Source organism: Gossypium arboreum, chromosome 11, assembly GCF_025698485.1.
Source record: "Gossypium arboreum isolate Shixiya-1 chromosome 11, ASM2569848v2, whole genome shotgun sequence".
NCBI classification, from domain to species: Eukaryota; Viridiplantae; Streptophyta; class Magnoliopsida; order Malvales; family Malvaceae; genus Gossypium; species Gossypium arboreum.
The window spans coordinates 83,806,084-83,821,320 of record NC_069080.1 but is presented as its reverse complement, the minus strand read 5'-3'; the positions used below and the strand labels follow the sequence as shown (position 1 = coordinate 83,821,320).

The window sequence follows — 15,237 nt, the reverse complement described above, 5'->3', positions numbered from 1 at the left end:
CATGTCAAAATTTCATCCATTCTATGCCTAACTAATGTGTTATTCAAAGGCACCACAATTAATGATCATTCAATCAAATAACCAACTAAGAAAACATTTAACATTAGTCATCTATTCATGCTCAAACCATCAACCAAATTGGCTAAAATATAAACATACACAACAACTTTACCATTCCAAATCATCACCTAGTTCTTGTCATTAAGGATCTCAAACATACATCCAAAACTAACTACTTAACTAGAAATGCCATTATAACATAATATATTACATATCAACAACAAAAACCTATATACATGCGACATCCCAAAATGAAATACAAAAGCTACCAAGATGGCTGGATGGTATGATTCTCCAATTCGATCCATCTAGTCAGTCCGCAAAACGACAACTACAAAAGAACTATAAACGAAACAAGTAAGCTTGAGAAGCTTAATAAGTTCATAGTTTAAACATAGTTTAATTTAACCAAGATAAACAAACAAGAAGACAAATTCTAATTCCTGATAACCAAATACAAATTCACACCATATTAGTATTATTCATGTATAACATAATAACACATTTCCAAGACTTAACCAATTCCATCAATCAATTTATCTCAATGTAAACATCCATATGCATAAGTAAGAATTTCATTTGAACCCTTATTACTTGATAACATCATAAATATGCAAAGGCATTAAGTAAGTAATTAAGTTGTAAATCAATTAACACTTAGCCTGATGAACCATAGTACCTTGACTTAGATACTCGGGTAACTACACCACACTAAGGGCATCATAAATGTGTAATAGAGGCTTTGAAGTGCAAACAGAGGCATGATTTTGCAATCAGAGGCATGATTGTGCAATCAGAGGCATCGTAGTACATATAGAGACACCGAAGTGTAAATAGAGCCACCGAAGTGCAATTCTGTACAAGCACACATACTAACCCTATTGACATGCCAATCATGTCCTAGTTGTTTACTACATTCAAACGGGCAATTAACCAAATTCATCACAATGAAATTAGATGCACTTCCCTATTATTCTACATATTCTACGAAATCAAGATGTTTATTCTAAGATTTCATCATTCATAATTTCATCCATTTCTCAACAAATACAAAATCTAATCATACATATTAGTAATCAATTCACATTTCATCTTCAAAATAAAATATTTAGCTAGTACAAAACAATATCAAGGTAAATGTAATGCAATTTAATTCCTTTATACTATGAACTTACCTACAATCCGCTTTCGGTAAAAACCTAGGGGTTATTTCGTAATTTTCCCCTTTCCATGATTATTTTCTTTTTGACTCGATTCTTGATCTATATAGTAATTAAATTTAATTTATTAAATTCACATATATCACAAACTCAATTCAATGCATGAGACCCTTAAGTTTCCATTATTTACACATTTTCTTTAAAATTTTACAGCTCGTACAAATTAGTCCCTAATCTCAAAATTTCAAATTTGTCCAAGTTTCATAATTTCCAAAGCCAATAGAAATTCTTCCTATGTTAGAACAATCCTCATTAATTCACAATTCACAAAAATTCCTTGAAATTTTAAATATTTTAACAATTTAATCTTTTAACTAAAAATTAACAAAAATCTTTTTACAAAATAATCTTATTTAGCATTCACATTTATAAGTCCATTACAAAAACTCAAAAACACTAAGCATTTGTTACTAGACAATCCCTAAAACTCTAATATTTTCACAATTCCATCCTCGGGTTTAATAGTTTAAGCTACAACAAGTTTAAAAATGTAAAAATTACCGGGAATGGGTGAGAGAAACACTTACACGCTCTACTTAGCTAACTAGAGCTTCAAGCTAAAAAAAATGGAGTTTTCCTTTGTGATTTTCGGTGGAATACCCTAAAGAAGATGATACCAATTATTTTATCATTTGTTTCATAATTCTTATTGACCCATTTACCAAATTAACATTTGATTTTAATCAAAATTTCACCAAAAGACAACCATGATCGTCCACTATACGTATTATTGGGCAAATTGCTTATCAAGGTCACTTAACATGCTAAATACTCAATTTAACATCTTTGACTAATAGATTTAATCTTTGACAACTTTTACAATTTAATCTTTTTTTACCAAATTAACTAAGTAAAGAATAAAATCAGCTAATCAAATCTTAAAATAACAATCATATAACCTTAAAAATATTAAATACCTATAAATTATGGACTCATTAACCAGAATTGTGGTCCCGAAACCATTGTTTCGGACAACACTAAAAAATGAGATATTAAAATGATAAGATTTATAAATTTTTTAATGATTTATAAATGTGTTCGTAATTACTTCAACAATAAATGTGACATTTTGTAACTCGAACCCGACAATCGAGTCGAGTACAGGGTGTTACAACTTTGGATCTTAAAACCTAAAATTACGACAAACTAATGAACATAAGGAAAAGATTCAGTAAACATAATTCAAGATTAAAAAATGATAAGAGAGAAGATGTCGAAAGGTGATGTCCAATGGAGTCCTTTGAAAATAATATTCAACAAACAACATTAAAGGGTCTAATCAACTCCAAATGTTTACTGCTTAGTAAGTTGAGTGATGAAGAACACCCACAACAATCTTCAAGAAAGATTAAGTTGAAAGCAACTTCTAAAAATTCACAAGAGAAGAATTTTACTAAGAAAAACACATTCAATTCATAAAAAATGAAAGTCTAAGTTACAGGTGGGTAGGTGGAAATCCTGTATAAGCAAATAACAAGCTAAAAATTAAGAGTCCTAGTTGGGTTAGGACTTCTAAAAGGCTATGGGCGGTAACAATAACGAGTCCTAGTTGGATTTGATAGCTTAGCCCCTAAGCTTACATAAATAATGAAAAGAAAAACCAAGAGTAAAACTCACCTAATAAAAATAATTTGGCTAGCCTATGTAATGTTGGCATTGACTAAATTTTACTAAGAAAATAAAAGACTTGGACTTAAAAATAATGTTGAATATGTGCCAATGATAGAAGAGGTTAAAGAGAAAACTGAAACAAAATAAGGAAGTCCTAAAATTCATAATAAATAAGGCTCTAAAAATATAAAGTTAATAAATACACTATTGGGATAATATATAAAAATTTAATATGATTTAAAATTTAATTCAAAGCCAAAATTAGTAAATCTAATTATAATCCAAACCAAAAATTCTGCTTGAGGAGTTTTCACCAAAATGATTTTAACTTAAGTTCTTAGTCTTGAAATTAAGTGATTCAAAGTGCATTTTAAAAATAAAATAATAGCTTTTTCACCCGTTTAAATACATTTCAACTTAGAAATAACTAGATACCATTCAAAAACTTATGACAAGTTAACTAATCGTTTGATCTTGAAAATCAGAAAAACCTAGATACCATCCAAAATCTATTCGATAACTTTAACCCATTCATACAAGCATTAAAAACCAAGATGACCAATATCGATGAAAGCCAAGTTAAAACTAGCATTCTATATTATATTATGTCTAATTCAAATAAACTAGTTAAAATTTCTCACTTATGTATGTGATACATTTTAATAATTATTTTCTATTTTGTAATTAAGTTGATTTCATGCAAAATTCTTTGTAAATACTATACTTCAATTCTTAATTTATTTAGATAAAATATAAAAATATAAAGATATTTATAAACAATTATATATTATATAATCATGATAATATTTAAAGAGTTATTATTTTGTAGAATGATAGCGAACTTTTTTTTTTCTGTTTCAAAATGATGTGTCAAAATGTTAAGAAGGGGCAAGGAGGCAGAGTAGAATTGGAGGCAAGGGATTTTGTTGGTTTTTAGTACGGTATAATTTGAAATTTTCAATTCTAATATATTGGAGCATATATAGAATTTGAAGTTTTCAATGCTAACCATTCGGAACATTTTGCTCAATGCATAACATTAGATCATTTCTCCAAATAGAAACTAAAATATGAATATATAGAATAATAATAATTTTAGGCATAATAATTTTTAGAAAAACTAAACTTTTTTCGAGGACTTTGTTATATGAATGATGTTCTATTTTATTTTTATTTATAAATTTGACATGTTTTATTTTATGAATTTTTAATTATTTTTATTTTATATCTTCTTTTTCATCACTGTCATGCCCCTCCACCTTTTTCTTAGATTTCTTAACCTCCATTTCACTATGATTTCTTAAATCTACATTTTGTTTTCTTTCCTTTGTCTAAACAAAATCTGGAAACTTCAAAAGTATATATATGTGTATATATATATATATATATGCTGAAACCGTAATTGAAACCAATAAGGTGGAGCTTCTTTGTTTCTTTTTCTATTCTTCAAAATTTTAAGAACATACAAAAAATAACTCGGCAGTCTTTAATGTTTTTTTTCTGCTCATCCTGCCCTAATTTGTTTTCACTCTGATTTTCTTGGTAGCGAAACAGAGATTTAAGAAAATGGAAAATTCAATGACCACCAATGGCGAAGTGGAGACGATAGAGAAGTTCCACGACTCCGATGAAGCTAAAATATCTAAACTGGTTAATAAAATCGAAGGTCTTGAAAGCGAGAAGATAAAATTGACTAATGAAAACAAAGAAATGATGGAACAGATGGAAAAATTGAATCATGAAATGGATCATCTGCAAAAAAGGGATGAAGAAATGAGATTAGAAATGGATGAGTGGGATGAAGATTCAAGTTTCCTGGAATCGATTGCAGCGAGATCGGCTAACTTAGAAACTGAAGTCACGAGGCTTCAACATGATCTGAGAACATCGACGCGTGAAGTAGGTGAAGCGAAGAAAGAGGTGATTCAGTTAAAGAAAGCACTGGAGGAGAAAGCATTGGTGATCGAAAGACTGCGCCACGAAATCGCTGAGTTGAGAAAAGAGAAAGTTAAGAGAGAGAAGAAAGGGAGGGAGCTGGAAGCAAAAATAGGGATTTTAGAAGTGAGAGTAACGGAGGAAAGGGGAAAGAAATCTAGGGTCCAAGAGGAAATGAAGGAAAGGATCGATGAGCTTAAGAAGAAAATTGAAGATCTCGAAGCCGATGCAGCTAAAATGAGCAATGAATTGAAAAGAAGGAAGGAAGAAAAACGACAATGTGAGGAGAAGGCAATGGGGTTGGAATTCAACATGTTGGCCTTAAAGGATATGGTGGACGAGAAGACAAACGAAGCTAAAAGTGGAAAGGTTAAGGATATTGGTTACATAGATAAAAGGTTGGAGGTTCCGATTGCGACAGTCGGAACAGTTGCTGCCATTGCTGTGGTGGTTGCTGTGGTATATCGTTGCTGTAGGAAGCGGTCGTGAAGAATGATTGCTGGCAGAATTGGGTTAGCACTTTATACAGTTATGACTGTGGGTTAAACTTTTTATAGAGATGGAATAATTTTGCTTGGATTTTCCTAATTTTTTCATTTGAATGTCAATTCAAATTTTCACAGTTGGCTGGAATTCAATATTATTATCATTATCATATGATTTTGTACCAAGTGGAACCGAAAATTTGCATGCCTAATCTTTTTCATGTTCATTTTTCATTAGGTCAAATATAAGTTGTAATTGTTACTGCGTGAAATAGTGCTCATTTATCTACATAGCAGACAAACAAACAATTTCAGGTGCAATGTGTATATTTATACTTTTGTACAACTTTTTTGTGTTTTAAGAATATTATTATGATACATTTCAAATTAAGTGTATGATTATAACAATGAATTTCAGTGAGTTATCTAGTGAAAACCTGCAAAATTTAATTTGTTTGATTGGCAATATTTATGAGTTTCTTTTGGTTAAAAAACAAACATTGTAAACTAACAACTTTGTTTATTAAAGGAAAAAAGGTAACAACTTGGTTATCATCCATTTTTTGGAAACCGAATAGAGTGAAACACTCGTAAGAAAATTATATTACATAAAGCAATTTCTTTCGAAAGTGATCGTAACTTCTTACTAGAAACAATATGGTTCATCTGAACCGAAGCTTGACGAAGTCTAAAACATCCTACAGGGCTGTTGGTCGTTAACTTTGCCAACAAATTAACTGCCTCGTTTACTTCCCTGTAAATGTGCTTGAAACTAACTTTCAACACCCTACTCTTCTTAAAATTTAAGGTTTTCTTTTTGGAAATAAAAAAGAAACAATGTTATAAAGACTAGCTAGTGCATAAACATTTCCTATTGAAAGTTATCCTTTGTTGCATCTGTAACACCCTAGTTCTGGCAGGTACAAGGTTTGGCATATACTACAACAAAACAGCCCTAAGGTAACACTTTTAAACCAACACTTTCCTAAGTGTCGAGATTGACTTGCTAACATACGCTTTGGCTAACTTTTTGTATAAGAATCGGGATATGCATGCTTAAGGCAACGCTTAAATAAGAGTCGATTTTGTCTAACACTATGCTAATTTTTGTTATACCTTTCCCAACTATATAAAAGTGTTGTCATATGAAAAGCGTAAGACACTCTTTCTAGAATACACCGAATCTATTTTGGGTTATTTACATTTGTACCTTTACGCAACATTTTTGGGTGTTGACAAAATCTGATTATTTTTTGACTTTTTACGAAGAGTTGGAAAAATATTAACTTATCCCAACTTTTATTTTTCGTTAGAAAATATTTTTATCTAACCCAACCTTTTTGTGTTGCCTTTTTCTACTCATGACTTATCCCAACCTTTTTTTATTTAAATTAAACCAAAAACTCAATTAGTTTGTAACAATCTAAGTTTCATTCAAACAAATGCCCAAATCCAATTACCTATAAACCCTAGAGACATGAAATGAATCACTATATTAATTTGTAAAAAGATCCGCAAACCCTAGATCCTCTTTATCTGTCGCATCTCAGTCCCTCTGCAGTTCACCTAAGTAAGCATCTGTTCTACTTTGTGGCAAACCACCAAGAACTATTATGAAGGAACAACAATTTCTATGCGATAAACAATAATATTTTTTTGTTAATTGTTTTATTTTGCTTGAATATTTATCAATAAATTATTCGGATATGTATTGGTTTTGTTATATTTGTCATTGAAATGGAAAGGTATTGTGTCTAATTTCCATTTCTTCAACAATTAATTGCTCATTAGAGGAAAATAGATTTTCCTTCGCACTTATTTTCTAGTTTCCCTTTATCTAGATAACCCATTTTGTTGTTTCTATTTTTTGTTTATGTTTCGAGGGTTTTTTTTTCCTTTTAGGATTATTAGATATGTAGAATTTGTTTGTTTTCTGATTGGTTTTGATTTGATAATCTTGTGGACTAGAAATGGGCGAAGAAGTTAAGGCTGTGGTCCTAAGTCATTCTTGAATAAGTAGAAGAGGGCTGAAGAATGGGAGCTTACCAAGAAGCAGAAGCTTGAAGTCGCAAAGAAGAAGAAAGTTGAGAACCGCAAGTTAATTTACACTAGGGCTAAGTAGTATGCAAAGGAGTACGAGGCTCAGATGAATTTGTTCTTGTTTTTTTTTTTAATTTGATTTTATCAAATCTTAAAAGCTTTAGGTCCAGAATCTGTCATAATTTATGATTTCTTAAAAGGATTTTTAGCTACATATTCCTTAACCTTTTATTTACCTTGTTGTTTTGGGTACATAATCTCAGAGGTTTCCTTTTCTCCAAACAAAAGCAATAGAGGACACCTCTGTCGATACCGGGGAGCTTTTTGATGACTTGAAAGAAAATATGAGAAAATGGTGGCCCGCAAATAATCAATTCCTTGTTAGTGCCTGACTTGGCTTATTTTTTTCGTGGTTTTCTAGTGGGATAAAGTTGAGACCAAGACCACGGTTCTTTTATATGGTGGTGGGGCAATAGTTGTTGTTTGGCTATCATCTATTCTTGTTGGTGCCATTAACTCAGTGCCTTTGGTAAGTGAATCATCTATTCTTGTTGGTGCCATTAACTCAGTGCCTTTGGTAAGTGAAACTCTTCATGCGACACTTTCTAACTTGTTTTATATGCTAATCCTATCTGAAATCCATGCATTTATGTGCTTATTAACTTTCAAAGATAATGGAGTTGGTTGGCCTTGGATATTCCAGATGGTTTTTCTATAGAGACATTCTCTTTAAGGTAAGATTTAAGTCTAAATATATATGGTCCCATGAATCTTATTTGTGGAATAATCAAAGTTCTTTATGGGTGAGCCAATTCATTTAAACACTTGCAAATTGTTCAACTTGATTACTCTAAAGGGAAATTTATAAATGCATGAAGAGACAATGATGTATTTGATGGTTTTGAATCAACATTTTTGAAGAGATAATCATGGGTGATCTTGATGTCAAAATATCTTCTTATGCTATGCTTGGTGCTAGGTTCACCCAAGAAGGTTTGCTCTTTAACTTTTTCCTTTTTCATTTTATTATCTTTAGATTTTTGTACCAAATGCTTCTTGTTTTGTGTTATATTGTTGCATTTTGATTTTATTTTGGTAGATTACAGTAATTATGAATAAATCTTTTATAAAAAACTGAACAAACTCTAATAGATGAATAGATTGGAACATTTTCCCCTTTGTGATGATATATGTACTCACATTGAGCTTATCTAGATCTTGGGTTGCCAATCGTTAAATAGCAGTCATAGCACGTTGATAAGTAGCACCAGCATTCTTTAAACCAAAAGGCATCACTGTGTAATAGTTGTTACCTTTCGGAGTTCAGAAGGCAGTCTTTTCCGCATCCACAGGGTTCATCTTGATTTGGTTATAGCCGCTATACTCATCCATGAATGAGAACATCTCATGCCCAGCTGTTGCGTCTATGAGCAGATCAAAGGGAAGTCATCTTTCGGACAAGCTTTGCTAATCCGTGGACTAAGGGATGTAGGCTATGAGGAAGAAAGGCCTTGTTATCATCGAGATCGACGTAAGGAAAGTAAGGTGTAGAGTCCAACTAAGACTTCCATGAAAAGTCTCATTCATGTTGATTGAGGAGTTTCTTACTGACCGCTAAACCTTCTCTACTTTTGAAGATAGACTGGAAAGCAAACTCAGAGAATAGCTAAGTGGTCAAGTAGATCATGGAAGTCTATAGAAATGGAAATTTAGTCATTGCTTGAGAAATTGCTGGACATAAATGATGCCATGAGCAGATGTGCTGCGTCTGTTGCTTCAACTACTTCAATAACCCAAAAGCTTGCACGGTGACCGTCTTTGGACGTACCAATGTCCAGAGTAGAAATATTGCACAAAAGATGTGAAAATCGATATCTGCAAGTATATGGTCAGGCTATAATATTGTTACAAAGGATTAGGTAAGTACTTCGAGGATCGTACCCAAGGGAGGCAAGCACTAAATTAATTCTAACCTAAACATAAATAGATATAAATAGTATTTTAAATGAATTATAGTATGAAGAATCAAAAATAGGGTTTGGTAAACTATACTAAAAATACTAATAAAAGAAAGTAAAGAAATAAATCAAACACGAGAAACCAAAGAGTAAAATGTATCAAATCTGGTTATGGGTTATTAGCTCGCTTCAGTATTTATAATTAACTATTGTCTCAGGTTTTCTTGTTCAATCAACTAGTCGATAGCCCAACAGGATCTTTCGATTCTTCTATTAGAATACCAAGTATGCAAGAACTACTTATCTCTCAACCTTACAGTCCAGACCGATTCAGGGTTGAGGTGTTCACGGATAGGCCATACCAAATTAGGGTTAAATCCCACCTTAATAACTTCCTAGGGTTTTCAGGTCTAGGGTTTAGGTTCCTCCTTTCCTAAACAACTAATCCATTAAAAAATCCCTACAAAATAGTTAATTCATCATATCTCTCCTTGTTAATCCCTACAGGAGGATTAGTTTCTCATGGATCTAATAAACAATATCAACTTGGTAAAGAGAATAAGCATAAAGAGAAATTCAAGAGAATAGAGTTTAGAATGAGCCTGATTTGTATTAAAATTAAGCGTAGAATCCTCACAGAGTTTGATTGTACTTTAGAAATCTGATCTCTTTACAAAACTAAATAACAAGAATGAAATTAAAATCTAAAACCTAAGAAAAGAGAACCTAAAGACTAAATCTAAAGAGAAAATTGTACAATATCAAAATGTGTCTCTAACAGGTGCTAAATGAGCATATTTATAGACTTTAGGGTGGCTGTCGTCCTTAACCCTAGTTCAATTGCCATCCTTGTAACATCCCTTACCCATACCCAAGACCGGAACAAGGTACGGGGCATTACTGTACACAAACATGGCATTTCCAAAAAATATGGGCTATAAAATTTCATTTTAATTTAAAAATTGGTCAAACAAAATCATAGTGTCTCTATTATGGACCTTCGAGGTCCAAATCATACACTAAAAATGATCTGGGACAGAACCAAGAACTTAAGAAAATTTTATAAAAATTCCTAGGGTTAAGCCTCACCGCCCGTGTGGAGGCATTGCACACGCCCGTGTGCTTGGGAGCATGCTCGTGTCTTTTACCCATGTAGAATTATTAGAATTTATTTTTCATTTCGAACCTACAGGGGCTTTCATACGGCTGAGCACATGCCCATGTCCCTCACACAGCCTTGACGTGCCTGTGTCATTGCCCATGTCCAAAAACCTGGGCATTCTGTTTATGCTGTCATCATCTATCTAGAGGCACACGGCCAAGGCACACACCCGTGTACTAGGTCGTGTCCTCCACACGGTTGAGACACACGACCGTGTCTCTGCTCGTGTGTTTACTATCATGCAAACTGACCTAAAAATTCTAGGTGCAGGGGACACACGGATGAGCGACACGTCCAAAGGGCTGGCCGTGTGTCACACACGGCCTAGACACAAGCCCGTATGTCTACCCGTGTGGACCTTTTTGGAGGCTATTTCCAAGCCAAGGGTCACCCTCAACATCTATACACATTTATAAACTTCAATGGTATTTAGCATGGCCTAAATATGTCCATAACCTACATTGGCATAGTCTTTTGCATGTTAACCTCATCTCATTGGTTTAGCACATGCTAGGTTATCTTTTTTGTATTAAGGATTACCACCCCAATAATCACATTTTATACTTGGCTCGTTTTATAACTCATTGCCAATTATGACCTAACCATCTCCTAGTGATTCAACCACATTACACATATCCATCCATGGTATATCGCATTAACCATCTAATGAAATATTCAAGCATGACATGCACAATTAGTAGGTTTACAACCTTCATCAAAATGAGCCATATCCTATGGCCATATACAAAATGAATAAGTATATCATTCAAGCCCTTACATTGGCTAGCCAAATGACACATATAACAAAATAACCAAGAATCCTATACATGCCATTATAACAAAATAAAAGTTTCTATATACCAAAGTGAAACAAGTCGATAGCGTTGACAATGCTCCAACCGTCTTCCAATCTTCATGAGTCTGCGAGCTCTGTAAGATAAGGGAAAAGAGAGGGGGTAAGCATTTACATGCTTAGTAAGTCCGGATAACTGGAAAGTAATCTTACCGGTAAATTAGCATACAACCATATTAGGCAATAATTCCAACAAGTATGAAATAGTTTCCCTATCACATGAACAGTCTCATATCAATACATCATGTCATTAGTTTTAAATGAACTCATCAATTCAATATTTCCATTCTCTATTTCTCTTATTAATCCCGTTGAATTCCTCGAAAATCTCGATGGATAGCCCATTTACCGTTAAGTCATACAAGTGATCATCCTAAGTATGCACTCCCGCGTAGTATTAACTCATAGAGCATTGTCGGGATTACCAGTCCAGGCTAAATCCATTTTAACGACAATTGCTCTCATGAGCTTGGATCTGAATTGCCAGTCCAGGCTAAATTCAGTCCTCAATCAGATTACTCGTCCAGGCTAAATCCTTATTGTACCCATATTCTTCGGGAGGCTCGATCACTTAAGGAACACCCGTTTGGGTTAGATCCTTTCTATATTGATAGCAGCGGATTACGCATCCGGCCTAAATCCTTCTTTGCAACACATGCAGGATCTCAAGTCATGTAAGCCATAATTTAACCATCATATTTCCCTTTTTATTTCAACCGGGACATTTATCATCTATTCATTTACACTAGCATGTCTTATGGTTTATCATGCAATGAATATCTAATTATCATACATTCAAGAACATGCACTTTTAAGTATATTAAGAGTTTACTTCGGGTTACACGAACTTACCTGATAGTCGTTTTGGATTCGTGTCTCGGTTATTCCAAAACCTTTTATTTTCCACGGTCGACCTCTGAAATTGGTTCCTTGGGGTTTATATCAATAAAATTAGACTATTAATACAACACATTTTTCATTTTAGGATTAAAACTCACCCGCGGGCAAAATGACTATTTTGCCCCTAACCTTTCACAATTTTTACAATTTAGTCCTAAGAGCCGTATAATGAAATGCATGTAATTCCTTGGCTACCCAAGCCTAGCCGAATGTTATTCACATTTATAGTAGCCTATTTTTTTCCTTCATTCTATATTTTTCTACCCATTCTCACAACTTTTACAATTTAGTCCATCAAGCCATTTATATGAAAAACCACTTAGTAAAAGTTGTTTACTATCCTTTAAACTCTCATATTCCTTTATAAATAATCAAAACACAAAAATCTCATGCATGGGTAATTTTCTAAACATGAACCCTAGCATGAGATATGGGTAGAAATAGAAGGAGCGTGTTAAGATCTCAAAAATACGAAGAACATTAAAAAATGAGCTAGGATTGACTTACTATCAAGCTTGAAATGTTGGAAAACCCTAGCTATGGAGACCCCTAGAATTTTGGCAGCATGGAGAAGAAAATGAGCTGATTTTAGCTTAATTTTTCCCTTTTTATTTAGTTTATTACCAAATGACCAAAATGCCCTTCCTTACTAAACTTCCAAAATTTTCCATGTATGCCCATTTTTGTCCAAAAACTTAAAAATTGGGTAAATTAATCTTTAAGGACCTATAATTAATATTCCAAAGAAATTTCATACAAATTGCTTCTAGAACCCAAGTTTTGCAATTTATTCAAATTGGTCCTTAATTTCCAATTGGACACCTTGCACATAGAATTTCTTCATGAAACTTTAACACATGCTTATTTTCATATCCTAGACCTCATAATAATCATAAAATAATTATTTTAACATTGGATTTGTGGTCCTGAAACCACTATTTCGACTAGGCCCTAATTTAGGATGTTACAATCCTTGTGTTTACAATTTGATGGTACGGATCAAAACGCCCTTAGCCTGTAGTTATTTCCCTTACAGATGTGATGGCCCGACACACCAGGTCCTATGTCGCTACATCGAGGGCAATATGCTCAAGTCCAGGGTGTCTTCAGGGGTATGTTGCGACATCTTCAGGCTATGTTGTGATATTGAAGGCAGTCTTGGAGTTCTTCTATTTTACTCCTTATTTTGCCACATCTAGTGCCTCGTGTTGCAACCTAGCTACTAGTATCAAGTTATTGCACCTTTTAATGGTCTCATGCACACTCCTAAAGTGTATTAGCTCACCTTTAGGCCTTATTTGACCCTTAAGGTCAATAAAATACTCAAATTACACACTCTATTGAACTTATCTAAAATTTTTGGAAATGTAATTAAAACTTAACTAAAATGCTTATGTTCAAACTCCTAAAGTGCGAAAATCAATTTAATTTGCTACACCAAATTACAACTGATCAAACTCCCCTAAACTTAAGTCATTTCTTTTCATCAAGCAAAAACAAACAAAAAGGGTAAATGAAAAGACTATCCTTGAACAAGTATGGTATAAGTGTTAGCTATGGAGCACATGAATAGGCATTTCATATTCACATATAATCTTGGCATGAGATGTATTTAACTTGCCACTTTTGATATCAAACACCTAAGTTCAATATATTACAAAGCATGCAAGCATTAATGGTCTCAAATATAAGAATCCATCAATAAATTATACAAATAATTTGATTATCCTATCAGAATACAAATAATCATAAATGTTATTATTTAGTATGATTTCAAATTGTGAATAAATCTACCTAGATCGCATAGGGCTTTTCAGCTTGTAACGTTCTGAAGCTTAGGACAGGTATGAATTTCAAGAATAGTAAGCATCAAATAGTTTCAAGCACGAAAATAGTTTGGCACATCAAACTGTCCCCTATTTTCCCCTTTACTAACCCTTTCCTACTCATCGCCTTATTTCTCCTTCTCTCACATTTCTTATTTCTCCACATAGGAGGTCACAACATAATATAACAACTACGGTTAGCTCACAAGTTTTTATTCACTAATGAATGTGCATTTGTACTTTTGTGACTTTGTCACATTTTTTTCTTTTTCAATACATCTCACTCACAAATGGTTTTAATTTTCAAGTACTTCATTTTGATTTACCTTTTGAATTTTTCTTTTGCTACACATATTGGCTAACCTATAATCACTATATCACGCTGATCCTTCTTATTGCACTCTATTTTTACAAAAATCCACCATAATGTATCTACTTAACCCTCAATACACATGGCTAGATGTCTATAGTCGTGCAATTCAAGACCAAAGAAAAAGAGTAAGTACAAATTGATATCTTGTCTCAAGGTTTGTATGGAGGTTCATCAAGAAGTGTTTTCTGGCTCAAAAAATAGAAACTAAAGATGAATAAAGAGAGTTGGCTTTTTAGCTCTTTGTGTAAACCAAAAAATGCCTTAGGTAATCCCTAGGTATCTAAATATTCACTACTCTAATCAACCGAACAACCACAAATTCAACAATTTATCATTAATACCAGCATGCTCGTTTTCTTGTATTCTCTATATCATTTGGTACATTTGATTGCTTAATACCTATTTTACAGTGTAATATATAGAATTTATTAGTCCAATAATAAAAAAATTAAAATCACCTATTCTCATGCCAAATTTATTGTAAATACAATCAACCTATGTACATGCTCCTAACTAATCACTTATATTTCTACAAGCTCAAGCACACAAATGACAAGAAAAATAAAATAAAAGCGTAAAAAATTGAAACAAAATTTCTATGTTACCCCCCCACACTTTAGAAAATACATTGTCCTCAATGTGTAGCCCTTCTAAGGTAGGGAAAGAGATAACCCAATTGATCATGACAGTTTGAGCTATTGGTAAGTACCTCCTCCTTTTGATCATTGATAGAATCATTGTGTTTCTTCCATGTGGAGTTCCTGCACAGAAAATTTCAACACCAAACAACTAATAATCTATTTATTTATTCCTA

The 15,237-nt window shown here is 32.9% G+C and overlaps 1 protein-coding gene across 1 annotated transcript; it reads left to right on the top strand.

The window, feature by feature from the left end:
* Window positions 1–4,457: 4,457 nt before the first annotated feature.
* On the top strand, window positions 4,458–8,902 carry LOC108472127 (peroxisomal and mitochondrial division factor 2-like). The gene is made up of 4 exons (XM_017773641.1): window positions 4,458–5,285; window positions 7,773–7,928; window positions 8,023–8,085; window positions 8,786–8,902. The coding sequence occupies exons 1-4, from the start codon at window positions 4,458–4,460 to the stop codon at window positions 8,900–8,902; spliced, it is 1,164 nt and encodes a 387-aa protein (XP_017629130.1).
* Window positions 8,903–15,237: the final 6,335 nt, after the last annotated feature.

Bases quoted from the DNA above. Each gene is read 5' to 3' on its own strand.
- LOC108472127 (XM_017773641.1), top strand. From the start codon at position 4,458: ATGGAAAATTCAATGACCACCAATGGCGAAGTGGAGACGATAGAGAAG. The intron at 5,286-7,772 runs GTATATCGTTGC...GTGGTTTTCTAG, and splicing joins TTGCTGTGGTGGTTGCTGTG to TGGGATAAAGTTGAGACCAA. The intron at 7,929-8,022 runs GTAAGTGAAACT...TAACTTTCAAAG, and splicing joins CCATTAACTCAGTGCCTTTG to ATAATGGAGTTGGTTGGCCT.